This window comes from Chelonia mydas, chromosome 2, assembly GCF_015237465.2.
Source record: "Chelonia mydas isolate rCheMyd1 chromosome 2, rCheMyd1.pri.v2, whole genome shotgun sequence".
Lineage (NCBI taxonomy): Eukaryota > Metazoa > Chordata > Testudines > Cheloniidae > Chelonia > Chelonia mydas.
In genome coordinates this window covers 220,957,630-220,981,657 of record NC_057850.1, presented here as the reverse complement: position 1 = coordinate 220,981,657, position 24,028 = coordinate 220,957,630, and the positions used below count along the sequence as shown (strand labels likewise).

The following is a 24,028-nucleotide window of genomic DNA, read 5'->3' as shown; positions in this document are numbered from 1 at the left end:
AGGGATTCTTGTTGAATAGAGCTTGCTCTTTTTGTCTGTGTCTCTGCTAAATTTCTGTCATGTTTAACTGCGTACAGTGAACTCAGGAGCATTGCAATCTGGTCCTCCCATTGTTTAAATGTGTTACACCTGATAGTGAGTGTTTATCCATTGTAACTTTGTAGTAGTTTAGCTAGAAACTTTCCCTTTGCACTCAACAGTACTTTCCAAGGAGTTCTAACAATGTACAGTTAGGAGCAGTACAATTAAAACCCAGTACATTAATCAGCCTATTCTAAACATAAAAATATAAAGCACTTTGTATGCAAATAATGATAAGCCTGTTGTGTCTTGGCTTATTGCTTGTATTAGTAGCATATTGTGGAACACGAGGCTGGTTTCTAAACAAACACAAAAACCTCTGTATTCTACAGTAATGGATCAAAACCCTATATCAGGCAATAATGTTATCTCAGCATTTGGGGCTATTGCTGTGTAATATTGACTTATTTATAAAGGGTGAATTCAAAGTCACTAAAAGCATGTATTTTCCTCATAGATTTGAGGTCACCAGGTGTCAAAAGATAAGCTGACATTTATTGCAGTCATTTAATATATGCATATACTTACCAACCCCCCAGCATCTGTTTCACGAGCATTCAGTTAACTTACTGTGTGTTGTGCTGTGTTGTGAAGGTAAGCCAGAAACTTAATTTTTAAATGAAAGTTTAGATTCTATGGAAATAGATATCCGAGGCCTTTCTTATGAGCCAGTTGTCTTTAGAAATCTGCCTGCTTTCTTAGAAAGTAAGCTCTTCAGCCTGGGACTGCTTGACCATAGTGTCAGAAACAGTCACGTTGGTTTAAATAGAATAGAGGCAAACAAAGCTCCACTAGAACTCTCTCTTTTTTTTTTTATTGTCCCTCACCCCCCCCCCCGAGCTAATTATTGATTTTTTCCAATCATACGCACAAATATAAGCAAAATTCAAAACAAGGAGAAATAGTCAAGTAAAATGTATTACATAATTTATTTTCAGATATTAATGTTGCATTTTATAAACCTTTAGGTGATAACATGCTTCATTAGGGATTTGAATTTGAAAAAACTGACCAGGTCATGACCTCCTTTAGCAATTAGAAGTTATTTCTCTATCCAACGTTGACAACTCATGTCTTCCTGAGGAAGCAATGCATTCTGTGCTAACGCAGATAACGTATGTGGTTATTGTAAATTAAAATGCTCTGATATGGTTTCTCGTAATGTGACTGCCGCTCAGTAAAACCCAGTCTCTATCTTACAGCAGGCTCTCTGCCAAGGGAAAATTCGCATAGTTGTCTCTTGTATTTCAACAAACAGCTCATGTAAATACATTCTTGACAAATTAATCTGTAGTACTGTGATATTTCACAATTACTTAGGCTTGGTCTACATTACAGCATTAGGCCAATGTAAGGCAGCTTATGTCAACGTAATTATGTCAGTGTATATGCTGCACCCTTGTTCCTGCCAATATAAGTGCCCTACTACACCAACATCATAGCTCCACGTCCATGAGAGGCGTAGGGCTTATGTCAATGTAGTTAGAGCAAGGCAGGGTCAGTGTGGGTACTGCAGGCTACTTATAGCGCTGCTGACTCATTTTTGTCAATTTCACAGCTCCAGGCTAGAGCGTGAAATTGACAAGAAAGCCTGGTGCCTGGAGGGCTCCAGCTACAAGCCTGCTGCCCACAGACTCTCTGCCAGGCTCCTGCCTGGGCTCCCCACACCCCAGTGGGAGCCCAGGTGCTACCCCGAGGCTCCTGGGTCCTTGCTTCCACAAGGCACCTGGGGCTCTCTGCTCCCCACCAGCAGCATGGGAGCTGAGAACTGGGTGGGGAAGGCAGCTGTGCTTCTGGTGGGAAGCCGAGAGCCCCTGCAGCTGCTGTGCTCCCTGCGAGGGGCGGGGAGCAAAGAGCAGAGGGAGGCAGTCCCCCAAGCGGGGAGCCAGAATCCTCGAGGCAACTCCCAGGCAGGCAGTGGGGAATCAGGAGCCTCATGGCAGCACCCAGGCTCCCCAGTGGGGAACCAAGAGCCCAGGGACAGAGTTGTGTGCAGAGCTGAGAGCCCAGGCAATCAGTCCCCCACGACGTCCTGCTTAAGTCGGCGGAAGTGCTCCTGGTGAGGACACGTACCACTAACGGAAGAAGGGCATTGTGGCTATGAACTACTGCAGTAATTACTGTGGTGGCTGTAAGTCGACCTAATATAGATTGACTTAAGTTTTTAGTGTAGACATGCCCTTACTGTTGTGTTTAAGGTGCAGAATGGATGATTCAGGAAAATGACATGTGTTGCCTTATGTTTTTAGGTCACTGGTTTTTATATGGTCTAGGTCAGTAGTGATTGAAAGTCATTTCCCTTGTGTGTCTGTGTGATGGCCTGTGTGAAACAAGGTGGTGGTCTGAGTCCGGTTACTAATGGACGCAGGCCTACATGACAGAAAATACCACTGAGGTAGGCACCTTTAACAAGCTTATTGGAGAGGCCAGAGTCTGAGCCAGTATGTAGAAAGGAACAATCTACTCTCCCTCTTAAGGTTTTCCTTCAAGGGCAAGTTGAAACTTTGCATCAAGGCAATGTGAGGGTTGTCTTTCACTACCGAAGCCTATGCTGTCAGTGCGTCTGGAGAAATGGTGGTGTCATGCAGTGTCCGGTACAGCCAGGCATATATCTAGGCCAGGGGTGGCCAACCTGAGCCTGAGAAGGAACCAGAATTTACCAATGTACATTGCCAGAGAGCCACAGTAATACGTCAGCAACCCCGCATCAGCTCTCCCCCGCCCTGCTCCCAGCGCCTCCCACACACCAGCAACCCCACCGATCAGCGTGTCCCCCTCCCTCCTCACACCTCCCAATTAGCTGTTTCATGGCGTGCAGGAAGCTCTGGGTGGGAGGGAGAGGAGCAAGGGCATGGCAGACTCAGGAGAGGGGTCGGGAAGGGGTGGAGTGGGGGCAGGGCCTGTGGCAGAGCCAGGGGTTGAGCAGTGAGCAGCCCCTGACACATTGGAAAGTTGGCGCCTGTAGCTCCAGCCCCGGAGTCGGTGCCTATACAAGGAGCCGCATGTTAACTTCTGAAGAGCTGCATGGGGCTCCAGAGCCACAGGTTGGCCACCCCTGATCTAGGCCATGCCAAGAGTCCTAGACCATTCTGATATCAGATATAACTCAACCAATCACCACCCTTATTCTACAGCTAACTTGCAGGCAACAGTTTTGTTGTTTGTATGAGACTGCACTGATAGATAGTGGATTACTTGGCCTAGCTGCCACACCTGTGCACCCAACTGCCACCCACACAAAGCAACACAAATCTCCTAGACACAAATCAACACCACAAATAGCACACACAGCCCCTCACCACAGCATAGCCCCATTCACCAGCTGCACAAATCCACACAACCCAACCCACACACAAATCAACACAGCCACACACACAACAATACAACAAGCACATACCATAACCCCCCAAATATCACTCTGAGGCCTAAAAGGACTGTAAAGTCAGTGTGAAGCAATGGAAACAGCTACAAGCATGGTTGAAAGCTCTTCGTGTTTAGAATATCACCAGGTTCAGTTATCATGGGAATTCATGGTCTGTGACCAGTTTTTAAGTTTTCAGCCTTTTTTTTTGGCTTTTTAATAAACAACTTTTTGAGCTCTATCTGTGCAAAAGCACAGGCTTTCAAGTATTAGTAAATAACCAAAAAGGAACATCTCAGATCATGGGAGTTCTCAGTCTGGCATCTTTTGTAAGTGCTATATTTTTATTTATTTTTGGTAAGGCCTTGACTTTGGTCAGCTGACTCTGTCAGTGAGATAAACAGTGTTCAGTAAAGGCCATCCATGAAGTCTTATTGACTTTTAGGAGCCATAGTAAAAATCTTGTATGCCTATTTGTAAGCCCTGGCTATACTGAAACCTCATCCTAACAGATACCTGCATTGTGATACCACCCATATTGTCTTGAGATCCCATTTCATGTCTTAGATTAGTAGGTGATCATGTCTGTGCTCTGGCAGTCTCTAGGTTTAGTGTTTTTGAGATGCTCACTTAATCTCATACCTCCCTGCAAAACTTTTATTTCCCAAAGGTGCTGCCCTCTCTTGTTCTTTCCTTTTCATTAGTAGCTCTTTTCCACTTTCTTCTCTATGGTCATAGAAGCATGGGTTTATAGTGTTTTTTTTAAAAAAATCAAATTTTGATTAGTAATTTGGTGGGTGATCATTTTTAAACATAAACTATCTCTCACTGTGTCTAATATATTCTCTTAATATACATGGATCTAAGAAAAATATTATTGCAGATCATAAAAATGTATATGGTTTGGCTTTTAATTTCAGTGAAGAAGCAAAGCAAAAGCATTCTTGAATTTTAAAACAATAGTTAACGTTGTCCTCTCTTATACTATTGCAAATGTTGGCCATTAGTGCATTTAAATTATAGGCTATATGCATTTGCACTGTGCTTGTGCAAATCTTCTTAAAGAAGAATGGAAAGAAGAAAATGTATTTTAAAAAAATATAAAATACTTCTTGCAAATCAAAGCTTTTCTAGATTATCAGGTGGAAAATTAAGAAATTTAAATGAGTTTTCTGGCAATATTAACAGGTTAGCTTTAATTTCACCTTCCCTTGATAACAGATAATATAATGTATAATAATTAATACAAATATGTAACATACCATTATCCTTTCACTTGATAGGAAATAGCACCAGGTATGACCTTACCCCTGTCACTGCAGTCAGTGTTCATTTGCTCAACAGCGATGGGACTGCAATCCCAGTGAATGGCCCCATCTACGTAACAGTGCCTCTGCCAACAAACAGCAACCTGAAGCACAATGGCCATGTTCCAGCATGGAGGTTTGACCAAAAATTTGGTAAGCAACACTTTTTGTAGTGATCCTGCAATCATTTTCATTCCTCTGAAGCTTGCTTCTCACTGTTTTTTCATTTAATGTCTCTTCTAGAGAGTATAAATCTGTTTTCTTGCTGTGTCTAAAAGTAGAATTTGTATTAATAAAGCTACATGATTAGATATTAAAAGCTAAACAGTTGTGTATGATGTATATTGTTTCCATATACAACTTTTTTGTGTAATATTCAGTGTTTTGAATAAAAAATTAATCTGCTTTTAAGTTATCTAACGTAGATTTCAACATCTGGAAGGGTTTTGTACATCTAGATTAACAAAAATCAGTTGTGAGCAAATGAGAGCCACTGAACACTTTGAAAGGATGAGGAATGCCATGAACCTACACTGTCAAACAAAATGCACTGAATTGTCTGTTGCTCCATGAAATTCATCCCTTGACAGAAAGCCAGCAGAAGGCATATACATTATGCAAACCATACTTAAGATTTGTACCGCTTCAAACTATGAGAGTTTATGTGCCTTCTGCTGGCCCTTTGTACAGGGGTGAATTTCACCTTGAATTATTTAATTGGCTCCTGAAGAGTTTATCTGATTGAGAAGCAATTTCAGGACGAGGAGAAAGAGGAATGGAAGAGGAGAAAAGTAGAGATTAGAAAGAAAGAAAAGTGGGAAGTCAGAAGTGTGGATTTCTGGAGAGAGATAAATATGTGCTGGGACCCAGACATCTCAAAGCTGCCTATTTCTGTGTGACCAAATAGACCCAGTATAACCAAAATAGATTGGCCCAGTCAACTTCTGTACAGGTGCAGTGCATTGTGGGGTAGGTGCCCAATGTCCTGTCTGAGTTGGAGGGACTGTAAAATTGTTTAGGTGCTCCTGGCAGGTGAGAGATTTGTCTTAAATTATGATATCTTGTAGAAGATTTCAGAAATAGAAGAACAAGCATGAAACCATTTTTAACTCAAATGAGCATTTGGCTTATCTCCTGCCTCTATTAACTGAAGGTGGATCTTGGGTTTTCAAGTGTCGTTCCTAATAGAAAAAAATGAGTTAGAGAAGATCTGTTAGGAAAAAATTTATTAGAGGATTTATTTAGAAAAGACTCTGAACGACCTGTAGAACTTAATACAGAATGATATGCCTTCTGTAGAATGTTCAGATCAAATGCAAAGCATGTAATGGAGAGGGCTTTGGGATTTTTACACAAGGTGTGGAATAGCTAGTTTTCTGTTTACCCCCAGCTAATTTGAAAATCCTTCTCTTAACTCCTACTTGACCTGCTTTTTATGGCACAGTTAGCAGTAGTAAAACACATTCAGGTTCTTCCTGAAATTGATTTTGATTTGTGATTCTAGAAACTGTTCTGTTTTTCACTTGTTCAAAAGAAGAATGGGAAGACTGACTCATTCACTTTCCACACAAGAAGCCGTCCATCCCTAATCCTTCCTGTCTGCTGCATTATAACTATAGCATGGCTCACTGCTAGTTACTGTAAAAGATTATGATTTTGATTTTAAAGGTGACTGCTGTTTTATGACTAAACTTCCATGTCTCAATAGTGGGGCAGTAAAAACTCTTTGTTTTTCACTATTGCATATAAAGGACTAAATACCCACAAAACTGGGTGACTGGCCAACAAAATGGCAGATGAAACTTACTGTTGATAAATGCAAAGTAGTGTGCCTTGGAAAACATAATCTCAACTATACATACAAAATGATGGGGTCTAAATTAGCTGTTACCACTCAAGAAAGAGATCATGGAGTCATTGGGGATAGTTCTCTGAAAACATTCACTCAGTGTGCAGTGGCAGTCAAAGAAAAGCTAATAGACAGTTAGGAACCACTAGGAAAGGGATAGATAATAAGATAGAAAATGTCATAATGCCACTATATAAATCCATGGTACGCACACACATTCAACCCTGCATGCAATTCTAGTCACCCCATCTCAAAAAAAGATATATTAGAATTGGAAAAAGTGCAGAGAAGGGCAACAAAAATGAATGGGGATATGGAAAAGCTTCCATATGAGGAGGAATTAAAAAGACTGAGATTGTTCAGCTTGGAAAACAGACAACTATGAGGGAATATGCTAGATGTCTATCAAATAATGAATGGTCTGGAGAAAGTGAATACACAAAGAACCAGGGGTTGCCCAATGAAATTAATAGGCAGCGGGTTTAAAACAACAGGAAGTATTTCTCTACACAACACACACAGTCAGTCTCTGGAACTCGTTGTCAGGGATGTTGTCAAGGCCAAAAGTATAACTGGGTTCCACCAAGAATTAGATAAATTCATGGAGGATAGGTCTATCAGTGGTTTTTAGCCAAGATGGTCAGAGATGGAATCCAATGCTCTTGATGTCCCTGTACCTCTGACTGCCAGAAGCTGGGACTGGACAACAGAGGATGAATCACTTGATAACTGCCTTGTTCTGTTTATTCCCTCGAAAGCACCTGGTACCAGATGCTATCGGAAGACAGGGTACTGGGCTAGTGGGATCATTGGTCTGACCTAGTATGGCCATTCTTATGTTCAGCTGAGTCCAGTGTGCACTGGATGTAGCTGAATGGGGGTAACTTGTGCCACAAAAAGGGGCTGTTCGAGCCCTCTCAATCCTTTGGTTGATTCTGTATTGGCTGCCTATACAGATGTGCCATGAGGCTAGTAGAGTATTGTTGGAGACTTTGAAGCTGGTGGGGGGATGACTTACAAACCATAAGAAAAGTGCTCCTGCACTGATGGTCGTTCAGAACAATCAGGGAATTTAAAGTCCTGCTCCTTCATCTCTCTAGCTGGCAGAGACTGGAAGTGGTACAGAAGGATGATCAAGAGCTCATTTGGGTAGTGGGGACAAGGACCATAGTACACAACCCCACCACTTCTGGCTGAATAGGAACATCATTTAATAGATTCCAGGAAAGAGTCCTGGGTCAGAAGTATCGTGGCCAAGAACACTGGGAACCCAATTCTTCCTTCAGTTATGTGGGTGTACATCCTGTTGAAATCAAGGAGCTGTATGGGGTTGCCCATCAGGAGTGAAATTAGTCTAAAGTCTCAGGTTTTTTTATGTATAAAGAGAGAAAAATGTAGCAATCTGTAAGATTCTGACAGGACCAAGGAAAATCTTAGAAGAGAAATGGCAAGATAACTTTGATAAATTTCTTCCAAATATCCCTTACTTTCAAAGTTATAATATAAATCTGTAATATTAAGTAAAAGTAACTCCCAGTGTTGTCTGAGATTCAAAAGAAAGAAACCTACAATCCCCATAAATACCAAACACATTCGCTAACACAGCAAGATAATGGACCTCCATTTTGGCATATCTTTAGAAGACATGACTCCATAATGTTAATGCACCTGTGCCTGCTATTCCCAGTACTAACAGTTGCTGAAGAGTACAGAGTACCATCATGAAAATAAAGTTGGGCATAATTAGTTGCTGTTTATTTTATTAAGTATTCAAAGGTACTGCTGCATTAATTTGCTTGATGCGCCATGCATTCAAATCAGTACATTTGTTTAGTAATGAAACATCCTATTTGGACAGTATGAAATAGATAAAGCAGATTGTTATCAGAATGGTTTTTCTGACTTCCCATTCCACCAGTGTCACTGGAACAGCTTTCACTTAACTATGCTCTGTTTTCCCCCCAATCCCTCCATAGGGTAGAGCTTATGTTAACAAAAATGCAGACTGCCCATGGCAAACAACCTAAAAAACTGTCAATTTTGGCTATTGGAGAGATGACTCTCTACATATCGCAATCTCCACTCTGAAGAAGCCATGAAAATTCCTGTGTTTCGAATCTAGAAGCCACTGGATTTGTATTAGGACAACGTTTTCCCAGCAAAATTTATTGAATCCAGAGGATGAAACATGTCTAATATTTCTCTCCCCCTGCCAGAAAAGTGAGAAGTATTTAAGCTTTTTAGAGTCAACTATATTGCATACAGTAATAATGCAAAACACATGAATGTGGAACAAAAACTAAGCCTTGCCCTAGCAAATTTTTGCTGTTTTCTTCTATTGAGAATGTCAGGAAAGGACCATTTAAATTATTGTATTGTAATATATTTAATAATTTTCATCTCTGGCATATACCCCAATTTCCAAATCACAGTGTGAAAATAATTAGCTACTGAAAATTTTCCAAAGAGAGTCTATAACACAAACTACTGCTGGGTGCCTGAAACTAAAGACAAGAACAAAAATCCATCTCCTGAATTTAGAGGGTCAGATCCTGGCCTTTGCTACGGCCCCTTTTGTTCATTATGGCTCTGGTGATGCAAAGAGGCTGTCAAGCCAGCTCACTTGGCCAGCTGAGGGATTCCACCAGCATGAGGGAAAACGTAGATGGCAGAGAGCCAGATGAGCCTGTCTTTGCAGCCTCTAGCAGGGGTGGAGGAAAGGGGTATGACAGAGTGCTGCTGTGCTTCTATGATCTACGGCCCTTGGGAGCCAATGCAGCCAGCACAAGTTAGCGCAGGCTTGAGCCTACTTGTGGGGATGGGGCCAAAGAGGACCCCAGCCCGTACTAGGACTGAAAAGTTGCAAAGAGGGCTTAGAGCCACCTTTCATTCCCTCAGCCCAGGTGCGCAGAGCAGATCTTGGCCTCAGCTGAGGAGTGAGCCTGAAGTATTTGTGCGAGATCTGTAACCCTGCCTCCTCTTGCTTTATGCTGGTACTCTTCTACCTGAGGAATCCCTAGGTTGTGTAGTAGTCTGAACATCATCCCCCTTTCAGCTTCACAGTGCTCCAGCAATACCCTGCTAACCTAATGGCACAGCTGTGGCAATAGGCAGCAAACACAGAACCAGCTAAAGGACTGGGCGGCTCAAACACCACTTTTGTGTCACCAGTTACTCCCAGTCGGTTATATCCAGTGCATACTGGACACAGTTGGGACCCTACTTCCAAATGGTGGCATGGTATCCTCTTGCACTGAGGATACCCCAGTTATTGGGAAGAAACCGGTAATAGCAATGGGTGATTCAGTTATTAGAAATATAGATAGTTGGGTTTGTGATGACTGTGAGAACAGCATGGTAAATTGCCTAGCGGGTGTAAAGGTTGCAGATTTCATGAGATATTTAGACAGGCTTATATGCAGTGCTGGGGAGGAGCCGATGGTCATGGTACATGTAGGTACAAATGACATAGGAAAAAGGTAGGAGAAAGGCCAAATTTAGGCTGCTACTTAAGAGATTAAAGTCCAAGGCCTCCATGTTAGCATTCTCTGAAAAGCGTCCAGTTCCACACACAGGGAGAGAGAGACAGGCAGAACTGTAGGGGGCCACTGGAGATCGGAACACTAACAGGAGAACTCAAGGAAGACAGGGCCATTGCAAAGAAGCTAAGTGAATTCTTTACATCAGTCTTCACCGCAGCTGATGCTAGAGAGGTCACCACACGTGAGAAATTCTTTTTAGGTGACAAATGTGAGGAACTGTCCAGATTGAGGTGTCCATAGAGGAGGTTTTGGAACAAATTGATAAATTCACAGTAATAAGTCAGCACGGCCAGATGATATCCACCCAAGAGTTTTGAAGGAACTCAAACATGAAATTGCAGAACTACAAACTGTGGTATGTAACTTATTGCTTGAATCAGCCTCTGCCCTGGATGACTGGAGGGTAGGTAATGTAATACTGACTTTTTTTTTTTTAATGTTCCCAAGGTGATCTTGGCAATTAAAAGCCGATAAGCCTAACTTCAGAACCAGGCAAATTGGTTGAAACTATAATAAAGAACAGAATTGTCAGACACACCTGAATACCAATATGTTGAAGAGTCAACACAGCTTTTGTAAAGGGAAATCATGCCTCACCAATTTATTAGAATTCTTTGAGGGTGTCAACAAGCATGTGGACAAAGATGATGCAGTTGATCTAGTGTATTTGGACTTTCAGAAGGCCTTTTAACAAGGTCCCTCACCAAAGGCTCTTAAGCAAACTAAGCAGTCATGGGATAAGAGGAAAGGTCTTCTGATGGATTAGTAACTGGTTAAAAGGCAGGAAACAAAGGGTAGGAATAAATTATTGGTTTCATAGTGAAGTGAGGTAAATAGCGAGATCCCCAAGAATCTGTACTGGGACCTGTGCTGTTATCATAAATGATCTGGAAAAGAGGGTGAACAGTGGCAAAACTTGAAGATGACACAAAATTACTCAAGATAATTAAGTCCAAAGCTGACTGAGAAGAATTACAAAGGGATCTCATTAAATAGGATGGCTAGGCAGCCAAATGGCAGATGAAATTCAGTGAAAGTAATGCACTGTACGTACAAAATGATGGGGTCTAAATTAGCTGCTACCACTCAGAGATCTTGGAGTCATTGTGGATAGTTCTCTGAAAATATCTGCTCAATGTGCAATGGAACTATTAGGAAAGTGATGGATAATTAAACAAAATATCATAGTGTCACTATATAAATCCATGGTACTGCATGGAGTTCTGATTGCCCCATTAAAAAAGAATAGGAAAAGGTACTGAGAAGGGCAACTACAATGATTAGGGGTATGGAACAACTTCCAGAGGAGAGATTAAAAAGACTGGGACTGTTCGGCTTAGAAAAGAGATGACTAAGGGGGGATATGATAGAGGTCTGTAAAATCATGATGGTGTGGAGAAGGTGAATAAGGAAGTGTTATTTACCCTTTCACCTAACACAAGATCTGGGGATCACCTAATGACATTAATAGGCAGCAGGTTTCAAACAAACAAAAAAGTACTTCTTCATAGAATGCACAGTTAACCTATGGAACTCATTGCCAGATGATGTTGAGAAGGCCAAAAGTATAATTGGGTTCATGGAGAATAGCTCTATCAATGGCTATTAGCCAGGATGGTCAGGGATGCAACCCCTTGCTCTGGGTATCCCTAAAGCTAGACATGGATGACGGGATGGATCACTTGAAATTGCCCTCGTCCATTCATTCCCTGTGAAGCCTCTAGCATTGTCCATTCTCAGACAACAGGATACTGGGTTAGGTGGACAAGTGGTCTGACCCAGTATGGCCATTTTTATGTTCTTACCATTTGACTGGCTTCTGCTTCTCTTTAACATGCTTGGTTTTTATTTGTTTCAGTGAGGAATCCTTGGGGTCAATCAGTTTACATTTCAAGTACTAAGTCAGGGGTGGGCAAACTTTTTGGCCTGAGGGCCACATTGGGGAATAGAAATTGTATGGCAGGCCATGAATGCTCACAAAATCGGGGTTGGAGTGCGGGAGAGGGTGAGGGCTCTTGGGGGTGCGAGCTCTGGGGTGGGGCTGGGGATGAGGAGTTTGGGGTGTAGGAGGGTGCTCTGGGCTGGGACTGAGGGGTTCGGAGGGTGGGAGAGGGATCAGGGCTGGGGCAAGGGTGTGGGTTCCGACTGGGGGTGCAGGCTCCGGGGTGGAGCTGAGGATGAGAGGTTTGGGGTGTAGGAGGGTGCTCTGTGCTGGGATCGAGGGGTTTGGAGAGCAGGAGGGGGATCAGGGCAGGGGGTTGGGGCGTGGGGAGAGGCTCAGCAGTGCAGGTTCAGAGCGGGGTTTACTTCAAGTGGCTCCTAGAAGCAGTGACATTTCCCTTCTCTGGCTCCCATGCATCAAGTGGCCCCTGACCCTGCTAGAGCGCCGGAGCGGGGGCATGCTGCTTCTGGGAGCCGCGTAGTGCAGCCCCCGACCCTGCGCCCTGGAGCGGGGCCATGCCACAGCTTCCAGAAGCCATGTGGGTGTGGCCCCTGCCCTGGCGCCCCGGCTGGAGCACCGGAACAGGGCCAAGCCGTGTGGTGCAGCCCCCGACCCCGCGCCCTGGCTGGAGCACCAGAGCGGGGCAAGCACCAGACCCCACTCCCCAGCGGGAGCTCGCGGGCCAGCTTAAAACAGCTCACAGGCCGTAGTTTGCCCCACCCTGTACTAAGTCCTATTCTCTGTGTGATGTGAAAGTGCTTGTAAATGTGTGTTTGGTGTCTAATTTTTCCAAGTATGTGGCAATGCATAAGTAGATATCCCAGAGTTCATAATGCAGAGATCAGGATTGATCCCTCAGTGAAGTTTTTGGTACATCCAATTAACACCTTAATCCCAAATTGTCACAGGTGGCTGTCCTGGATGTAATGGCAAAGGATTCAGGGGTGAGGAGGTTAAAACTTTTTTTCCTTTTTTCCCTTAGTAAAATTTGTTCTCTTTCATGCACTAATGTTTAAATGAAACTGAATGTATCTCAGTGTCCTGTTTCAGTGTATTTCCTTTTCCCTGAACACTTAACATACATCTTGGACATAACCTTGTTGTCTTTAACTTACCAGCTTCTACGCATAGAACAGAACGCATTCCCCGATGAATGAAAACTCAACCATGCATTAATGTAAAGGATAGCAATGTGAAAGGAAGAAAAGTATCTTGGGGATCTCTTTATGGTTTTACAAAGAAAGATGTTTTATACACTGGTATGGTGCTTAGTGCTTTGACTGCATATGATCCTGCTAGGTGCTTATCTGCATCTTCATATGCCTAAATACCTTTGAAAAATCTCACCCCAGTTAAGTCATTGGCAAAATGTCTATTGATTTCAGTGGGGTCAGGGTTTCATTCTGTCTTGATTCCTCATCTGTAAAATGAGGATAATACTTCCTACCCTCAAATGGGTGTTATGCTGATAAATACATGAATGCACAGACACTGGTGTTCTGAGTGCCACAGAAAAGCTCATTAAATATAAATATGATGTAGGCCTTTATTTGTTTTTACTAAGTAAAGTAATTCTTACTTTTTATTTACTGTGAACACTGTCACATGCTGAGGAAGATTCTAGAGCACTGAAGAATTAAAATAGCTTATTGTAGATTCCAGCTGTCTGTTATACTGCAAGTTATTCTAAAGCAATCAACTGGTGAATCCCCTGATTAAACATCTTATGGGGAGTCTAGGAGATTCAGCTGGACTGAGAGGAGACTTGCCGCATTCACATGTTCTGTGACAGGTATAGGCAAATCACACTGTCCACATAAGGTCTTACATATTTGGCAGGTTTATTTACTGTGATACTGACCAATCAAAAGTTATCTTAGTGAGAGCTGTGGTGGATGCAGTGAGCTTTTGGTGTGATAAGTGACTGGGAGAGGAACATCTGGTGAGGCATAGGTCCTGGGGGAATATTTTAGAAAATATCTCAGACATTAAGATAGGAATCTAGAATTTTTTTCTCTTAACGTGAATTATTTGTAATCTTTGGTGGGCTTGATAATTTACAGTTCTCTGGAAAGTCTGTTGATTTTATATGAATAGTCTTGAAAGGTATGTCTATATAGCAGTGGTCCCCAACACCACGGCTCCCGCTGGGGCCTTTGTGTGCCCGCCTACTGAGAAGGGAGCGCTTCCGCTGGACAACCTGCTGTCGAGGAGTGCTGCCGCCGGACAACCAGCCGCCGAAATGCCGCCGCTTCTCAGCGGCATTTCGGCGGCGGCACTTCTTGACGCCGCCGCATCTCGGCGGTATTTTGGCGGCTGGTCGTCCGGCGCCCGCCATGCTCTTCTGGGAACGTGAATATGCTATAGCAACAGAAAGGTTGGGGACCACTGGTGTATAGCAAAGAAAAACATGCGGCTGGCCTATAACAGCTGACTTGGGCCAGACTTGTGAGACTCTGGCTGCAGGGTTGTTTCATTGCTGTGTAAACTTCCAGGTTCTGCACGAGATCTGGGATACTCCCACCTCACAGATCCTAGAGCCTGGGCTCCAGCCCAAGTCCGGAAGTCTGCACAGCAATGAAACATCCCTGTGAGCCTGAGTCGGCTGGTCCGGGGCCAGCCACGGGTGTGTAGTTGCTATGTAGACGTACCGTAAATCAAGGATAATTGGACTGCAAGAGATAATTACTGCACATACAGTGGTTTACTTCCTATGGAATTTCACACACTTTGGTCTTTCAGCATCCCAATAAAACCCACTGAATACCAAAACCTCTCTGTATGTGATTATAATATAGTCCACTTATTATGGTAACTCTTTGTATTATAGTAGTGCCCAAAGGCCCGAGCCAGGGTTAGAGCACTATGGTGCTGGGTACTGCACGCACACACAAGACCTGTTCCCTACCCCAAATAGCTTATAATCTAAATCAGTCTATACAACCAGATTCAAAATTCTGGCTACTGTATCGCCAGGAACTATCAGATTAGCTGAGCATATGGAAATTCTCTTGCAAATTGTGAAGAGGAAATCAGCCTCTATAAAGTTCCCAGCTTACACTGTGTATTACTTCTGTAGTTTACAAGCTTTTTGACAACTTGATTTTGACTTTCTTTTTAATCTCAAAACTGTCAAGGTTAAATTCCTCTTTTAAAGATTAAATACACTAAGGAATACAGTTTAACTGCTTTCAAAGAATTCTGTTCTTTCTGAGTGTTGCCATAGAAATGGCAGTTACCAAAAACAGCTTTTTAATCGTGCAAGAAGCCTACATAATATACTAGATGCAAATATAATTGCAGAGTAGTAGACAGATCTCTGCTTCAGTGGGGGAAGAGGGGAGAAGTTCTTTGCTGATGCTTCACATGTTTAGCTCTCTGAGGGAGGTTTTGGCTAGCATGATCCCTTTGGAGGAGTGTAATTAAGACCAGGGGTCATAGGCATTTGTGGTTGTGTTTTATTAACATGCAATGTGTGTTTTATTGTACTTTCTAAAGTACAGAGTAGAGCTTTCAAAACTAGAAGTGATATGAAAGGTCCCCCACACACACTGATATACCATATATATTGCTGGAACAATAGTGACTGCGATTTTGTGGCATAGCAAATGAGTCAGAAGCATGAATGTTATGGTGATGTATAGCGAAGGAGGGATGAGAAAGAAGATAGACAAGGAACAAAGTTCATGCTAAAATATATTAATATGCCCAAACAATGTGGTGGTAAAGTTGGTGAACACAACGTATCTAATGCAAAACTGCAAAAGCAAGGAAATAAACTTTAAGACCAGGAATGTCATATACACTGTATTCCTCCATACAGCAATACTGATTTCACTAATGCACAACCGCTATACACTGCAGCCAGTACACAGCAATAATAGGTCTGCCCCTTTCAGGATGCCAGACTTCCAGTTTCCCTATTCCCTAGTTGCCTCCCAACACAAATGTGTGTGGTAGAGAGGGGAGGTAGACATTGGATTTGAGACTGGGAGAGGGGGGTGGTGCCGGGGGCAGAGGTGTTATGTTGTGGGGAGGTATTGGAAGCTGTAAGGGTGGGACGGGAGTGGAGCTGAGTAGCGGAGCTGCCTGAGGATAGAAGCTGGGGAAGTGTCGAGGGTAAAGCTGGAAGGGTCTCAGAGTATGAGGACATTCTTCCTGTGTCACATAGGCTAACTATCAGTTAATAATTCTAAGTGAAATATGGTACTCTAGCCAATGGTACTACAAACTCTAGGCCTGATCCTGAAACCACTGATCACCTGCAACTCAAACTGACATCAAAGGGAGTTTCAGGTGCTAATCATCTCTTAATGTGTTTCTGTCTCAGTTTCCAAATCTGTAAAATAAAGATAATGCATAACTACCTCACAGGTGTGGTGTGAAGCTGAATGGATTAAAGGAGGTAAAGTGCTTTGAGGTCTTTGGACTGGAGGAGTTAGAGTTTCAGGGGTTTATGTATTTACTTAATATTATTTATATAATAATGTATTATTTATTGAAATTAGTCAATAACATGTGATAAAGCAAATGTTAAAGGGACTGTTTCATATAAACCCAGAATCAGACATTGAGATGGGGAAGGCAGAGCCAAGCTTTCCCATTTGAAATATAACTGATTTATGTGTAATAGAGATTTTCTTTAAGCCTTTTCTGTTCTGGGTTTCACGGGGAAAAAGAAACGATGGAAATAACTTTTGTATACAATGTACCCCTCCCCACCTCAGATGCTGTTAAAATTACTAAGTAAAGAAAAATGGTATGTGCTTTTGTTAAATATTAGGCAGGTAATTTTATTCAGTTTCTCCCTTATATAATTAAGACAAAAGTAACAAAGGAAAACCACAGCACTCTGTTCAATCTTCAGTCATGCATTGAACAATAACATTTGTGGTGCTGGGGTTTGTTTGGTTGGGGTTTTTTTTGGCAGAAATATTTTAGATTCCATGTAATAAAATGTGTATTTTTCTGATAGTGGTCTGAAACACACCAAATTGTTTTCTCTTTGCCAAATACTGATGACGTTACTAAAATAGTGGCAGGATTTAACTATGCTACTTCTGAATGCCATACAACAAATGCTGTAAGAGTGGAAGAGTAATGAAGGTATGATCTCAGAGCATGGACATTCAACTATTGGTGTTGCCTAGCAACTTCAAAACCAGTATTGTAATATTCACTTATTCCTAAGAATTGTTAAACTCCTGTGTATTTGTGGCAAGAAAAAATAGCATTTCTGTATTATAGAGTGGCACTTCTGATGTTATATTGATTGTCAAATAGGAATTTTCTAAGTTGTATTTTCATGGCTTATGGCTTTTCCTTTTAAAAAAAACAAAACAAAAAACCACCTTCTTGTTAGACTTAAATTTCTTATGCTGGTTGCAGTCTAGTAATTTTTGCTGCCAGTTTCAAGAAAATCCTATAGTTTAGTTTTTCACTTATCAGAATAAAAAGTGGCCATTTACACACTTGAAGAAAATTGGGGCTTCTTTACTCAGAAGAAGAATGTAAAGGTTAATTTCATAAGTGTGCTGTGGACTTAATTCTCAGTGAGAGCAAGTGCCTTTTGAAGTGTCTAAAGAAATTAGTTGTAGAAATAACCATGTTAGTTATATTTGAATATCACATACAGCACATTTATAGTTTAATAGCTTCATGTCCTATCCCATTCTCTCTAACACATGCTTTTGCTTTTGGACCCTACATCTTCATTTATAGACAGTGCCATCCTGTGTGAAATCACAGCCACTGCAGAAGAAATCATTAGCTGAATGAAAACTAATTTTTATTAAGAATGGTATTTATTACAACTAGGCTATTGAGTGGTAATTTTAAAAATCATCCCCATTTTATTTCCAAGACTCTGTCCAGTGCGGATAATCTTATGAATAAAAAGTAAATCAGGATAGTGGGCTTAATTTGATTTCTGTTTCATTAAATCGTCCATTTTATTTGTTCATAACAAGGGAAACAAATCATCTGCATTGTAAGTAGCACAACTTTGATCCTCTTACTTAGATTGCCTTCAGCAGATCTGGTTGGATAATTTCATCACTGGTCATTTAAAAAATAATTTCTAATTAATTATTAGGGAGTGCTTCCTATAGAAAGGTCACGTAGAAAAGTAATTGAGGAGGAAAAAAATGGGTTTCTCTGAGGAGGAAAAAACACACCTAAACTTCAGATTGAGGGTGAAAAAGAGGAAGATCCAAGACAAAAATGTATCTAGCTACATTCAAACTAAATGTTTGTGTAGTTTGGACATTCCTTTTTTATATTAAAGAGTGCTACTTCGCTGCATACAAGCTATAATAAAAGCTTTGTGAAATTTTTTATTTTTTATCATTTTTCATTTGATTTTGGGGGAATTTTGTGGTGTTTTGTTTTAGTCATTAAAAATTTTGTTTCATTTTTTTAATTACATTTAGATTAATAAAATACCTCAATGACCATATATAAATAAGAATAGTGTATAAATTCCAGTCTGTCTATACACATCATTTTATTAAGAATTATTCCATGGTATTGAAAGGTTTTAGGAATTAAAAGCAAGCACAGAACAATAGCTCTTAAATATCCCCCTCTCCAGCTGAACCCAATCACCCAATAGTCCCCCTCGGGGTAGCCCTGGGGAGGGTCAGGATGTGCCCCTGGCGGGAGGAGGGTTACATGATGATGGAGGGGTGACCAGGCCAAATCTGAGCAGCGCTTGGATCCCAGGCACTGGTTTACAATGCCTGTCACTGGGAGCCAGGCCCATACCATGGGGTCAGAAGCTGCTGCTGGGGGGTGAGGCTTTTGTTTTGTGATTTTATTTTTATTTTTATCTTTTTACATTTTTTTTGGTTTATGATATTTTTCCTTTGCAAAATACATAGGGCTCTAGTGATAGTGTACTCCAGTGGTCTCCAAACTTTGTGGCTCGCGCACCCCAGGGTGAAGACTGGAAGACCAGCCACAGGTGCGCCGCCGATGGAAGAAGAACAGAAGACCTGCTGCAGATGCGCCACCGACGGAAGAAGAACGGAAGACTTACCGTAGGCAGGCCGCCGGAGGGGAACACCAGCCGTGGACGTGCAGAGCTGCTGCAGAAGAAAAAAAAACGGCAGAGTGCTGTCCGGCGGCACTCCTGGTGCCGCACACCCCCTGGGATCATCTCATGCAGCCCGTAGGGGGTGTGCACCCCAGTTTGGAGACCACTGGTATACTCCTCTTACAGTCACATACCTGGTTGTTTTGATCAGTGATAAGAAGAAAACTTAATCAACAAAAGTCAGGGGTGTATCCTAGGACACAATGAAATGGTCAGATGAGAATGCTTAATACAATATAACCAGAATTAAAAATTCTCCATTATGGCTGAGCTCAACTCTCAAATGTTGCTGTGCAACTCCCCTTGAAGTCAGAGTGCATGCAGCTAAGAATGGAATTTATCTCCTCTATTCTTGACTCAGAGTACTAAGAGTTACATGCATTACTCCTGGGGGAATTCTGCTCCGCTGCCCAATGCAGAATTTGTGCAGAATTAATGTTCTGCACAGAATTTCTTTTTGCCTGCAGCATTGATGCTGCTGGCTGCCATTAGGGTCTGCTGGACCCAGCAGAGCCCCATTGTCTAGCTCGCAAATACAGGACACTGCCAGGGGAAAGGGGGAATTGAAGGGTTCTGGGCAGCTGCAGTTCCCAACATGTCCTGAATGAAAGAGGTGGGATGCAGGAAACTCCATAAAGCTCAGGACCCTGCATCAGGCTGTTTCTCTCGATCCCTCTGTTGTGAGGGGTAGGGGACGTGAGTGTCTGAGCCAGTTGGGCGCTCCATGGCTCGGTTCTTGCGGGGAGAGTGTGTGGGTGTCTGAGACCAGAGGGGCAAAGTTTTGCCCCAAGATGTGCCCAGCTGGCACGTGACACACCCAGACTCAGGTGCCCAACAAAAGCATAATGGAAAAACAGGAATTAGGTTGTCGTAGGGGTTTCTTTAGCTCTCTACTCTTGGAGGGAATCTTTTTTGTTGTCAGACATACTTTCTGACAGGTATTTTGAAATAAGTTACCAGAATAATTGAAACTGGTGTGATTATACAGTGTTGTCTTGACAAATAAAATACGCAGAATTTTTGAATATTGTATGTGGCATTTTTAATTTTTGGCGCAGGAGTAATGAGTACACCTGTGAGCGGAAGTCTTTTTGCCTGTATGGACACAATCTGCATTATTGAAGCCATTGACTTCAATGGGAGCATGATCTAGCCTTGTGTAATTGTGAGCCTGTGTATATGCATGCATGCATGCACACAGACTCTGCCGGGGCTTAGATTGGCTTGTGTTTCACTCTGAATGCATCTAAAATAATAGGGTTTGGGGCTTTTTGAAAAACCATAAATAATGTATGCACATCTTCCCTGTAAAAGCAGAACCAGCCCTAAAGGCCAGGACCTGTCAACACCTTTATGTTAATAGTGCCTTCGAAGTCATACTTGAAGACTAGCCATGCAAGTAGGTGGTTGCAGTATCAAGCCCACAGTTTGTCTGGGATAAGTGAGCACATTCCCCAAAATCCAAGTAATGCAATGTAGTGTCATGTTTTCTGCCTAGCAGAACTTTTTCTGCTGCTTTCTTGAAGTCTTTGTCTGGCCTCTGACATTGTGTCCAAGGTTTTGTTTGGCAGTCACTTGATCCTCAATTTGTGCTTTCCCCCTCTCCCCCATATGTAGTTTATATTTAAATATTTTATCAAACTATTTAGGTTTACCTTTAAAAGAAAGTCTTTTTTGTATTTACTGCCTAATACAATTTTCTCTTTATTCAGAGCGTGAGTGAGTACCATTGACAACTGTGAAATCTTGGTGAGGGAAGAGTTATAAGAAAACTATAACATTCCCTCTAACTGCTCATTTGAGCCAACATGGTTTAATCGTGGATCAGCATATTGGCTCCATGGAACAGTAATGGGGGGAAACGACAAAGAGAGACTCCATACAATAGTAGTGGGGGGAAAAGACAAAGAATTGTCTCTCCATATAGAAGTTTTCCATGGAACACCAGCTGGTCTTTATAGATTTAATGGCAATGGTGAATTGGCCCAAACCATACGCTACTCACATACTATATAAAACTTACTGTTTCTGCTTAAAAGATACACACCGGCACTGTGAAATATTCTTTTGAGCAGTAGGACCAGAGCCTTAAAAATTGTCAACTTTTTATCCAACAAATTCGCATCTATCTATGCATACTAGTGGCTAACAACTGTAGCACTTCATCTAAAGCTTACTTAGTGGTGTGGATGATTTGTGATTGTCTTTGTTCTATGGTTTTGTGAAGGGAGGGAGAAAGTTGGGTGCAATGGACTAGTTTTTCATAACCCTCACTCAGCCGGAGCCCTGGCTCCATTGCACTCCAACTCCCTGTTTGCAGGCCAGAGTATCTAGCTGGGCATGCTTAAAGACAGTGGGCTGCTCTATGAAAAGAAATGAAGTAAGTTGTTCCACGTCCCATCCTCATGCAAGGAAGAGGGAGCATGGGGCTGGGATGGGGACTAATTATCTGTGCAGTTCCTGGTCCAGCACAATTATAACCAGTGCTTATCCAGTGCAGAATGAAAAGTTGAAATCTAGAATAGAGAGATTTTTTTCCTTTGGGTAATTATTACAGCTGTCAATTAATTGCAGTTAACTCAAGTGATTAACGCAAAACAAATTAACTAGAGTTAAAAAGTCACAATTGCGGTTTTAATTGCACTGTTAAACAATAATAGAATACCAATTTAAATTTATTATAAATATTTTGGATGTTTTCTACATTTTCAAATATTGATTTCAATTACAATACAGAATACAAAGTGTACAGTGCTCACTTTACAGTTCAAACATTTGTAATAAAAATAATATAAAGATAAAAGAAATAGTATTTTTCAGTTCACCTCATCCAAGCACTGTAGTGCAATCTCTTTATTGTGAAAGTGCAACTTACAAATGTAGAAATTTTTTTCCCCATAACTGCACTCAAAACCAAAACAATATAAAACTTCAGAGCCTATAAGTCCACTCGGTCCTACTTTTTGTTCAGCCAATCACTAAGACAAACAAGCTTTTTTTATATTTACGCAATATAATGCTGCCCACTTCTTATTTACAATGTCATCTGAAAGTGAAAACAGGTGTTCCCCTGCCAGTGATGTAGCCAGTGTTGCAAGGTATTTACATGCCAGATATGCTAAACATTGGTACGCCCCTTCATGCTTTGACTTGTAGATTGTACTATCTCTTTTTAATCTTTTTACAGTATATTATTTTTATTACAAATATTTGCAAAGTGAGCACTGTACTAGTAGTGAAAATATTATAATGCAATGTGACAAAGTTCCTCCTCTACCTTGGTGGGTCTTGCGCTTATTGGTGGATTTTCTCACCTTGGAGCTTCACGGCAGCCCTCAGTTTGGCCGTTTTCGTGAACCCACAGTCCAGTTCAACTCCTCCTGTGTCTGACCAGGAGTTGGGAGGTTTGGGGGGAAACCCAGGCCCGCCCTCTACTCCGGGTTCCAGCCCAGGGCCCTGTGGAATGCAGCTGTCTAGAGTGCCTCCTGGAACAGCTGTGCGACAGCTACAACTCCCTGGACTACTTCCCCATGGCCTCCTCCCAACACCTTCTTTATCTTCACCATAGGACCTTCCTCCTGGTGTCTGATAATGCTTGTACTCCTCAGTCCTCCAACGGTATGCATTCTCACTCTCCACTCCTAGTGCCTCTTGCTCCCAGCTCCTTACACACACACCACAAACTGAAGTGAGCTCCTTTTTAAACCCAGGTGCCCTGATTAGCCTGCCTTAACTGATTCTAGCAACTTCTTGATTGGCTGCAGGTGTTCTAATCAGCCTGTCTGTCTTAATTGTCTCCAGAAGGTTCCTGATTGTTCTGCAACCTTCCCTGTTACCATACCCAGGGAAAAGGGACCTACTTAACCTGGGGCTAATATATCTGCCTCCTATTACTCTCCTGTAGCCATCCAGTCTGACCACGTCACAGCAGTTATATACATTGATGGTGCACCCTTGCCGGGAATACTGTATACATTTGTGGCTAGCTTATCACAAGAAAAAAAATAGATGATTTTGACCAGTAGAAGAACTGACACAATCTACTGCTGCTGCTATGGAAGGTGGGAGTACTTCACTCTTTGGCCACTGCTTGGGGGAGAGACTCAAATGTGTCAAATACCTATTAGTGAGAAATGACAGATAGATATAAAAGATGAGAGGGACCTTTAGCACAGTCTTGGAGCAGGGAGGAGTACGCACTGGGCTTCCCATCAGGGCCCTGGAGGACCCATCCTTGTTATTGGGTTGAGGCAATGTATTTTGTTCTCTGAGGATAGTGATCTCCATTAAAAACTCAGCATTTTCCAGTTGTCACCACATAGTTTTGGTACATCAGATACCACTTTCTCTGTATTTAAAATAGGAAATAAGTGTATAACTGTCCAGTGGTGACCCATGTGTTAGGTACCTGGAACATTTCTAGAGCTCTGGCCCTCTCTTAAGAGAGAGAGCGCTAGCTTTTCCTGCTGGTGTTTTGTGTTATGCTGACCAGTTAGTGTTCTGAAGGATAACCAGCAGATAGCAAAAACTGGTGGGCGAGCTAACTGAGTGGAGGACAGGCAAGAAGGCTGGCTAGCCTTTTGCTTTGTACGCCCTTTTGTTTGCTTTCTCTGCAAGTACAGAGCTTCCTTTTGTTGGAAAAATGTGAGCAATCTTGTTCTGCTGGAATGAAAAGTGAGCTTTGAGTGCAGTCTCTGTTAGCTTCTTGATCACTGTGCTGTGCAGGCACATAATTAGCAGAAGAGCTTTTTAAAGAGGCACTACAAGGATTCCGTTTGTTCCAGAGCAGTGTGAGTAAGGCAAGCTGGACACATGTTCCCCCTAGTGAATAACTGCAATGATGACTCCTG

At 42.1% G+C, this 24,028-nt stretch overlaps 1 protein-coding gene across 2 annotated transcripts in view; it reads left to right on the top strand.

Moving 5' to 3' along the window:
• FAM171A1 (family with sequence similarity 171 member A1) overlaps window positions 1-24,028 on the top strand; it is a 137,426-nt gene that overhangs the window by 101,973 nt on the left and 11,425 nt on the right. For both annotated transcript variants that reach the window (XM_037890766.2, XM_043541270.1), the window contains one exon: window positions 4,726-4,902. In XM_037890766.2, the coding sequence (XP_037746694.1) occupies window positions 4,726-4,902 (177 nt within the window). The remainder of the gene's footprint in view (window positions 1-4,725; window positions 4,903-24,028) is intronic.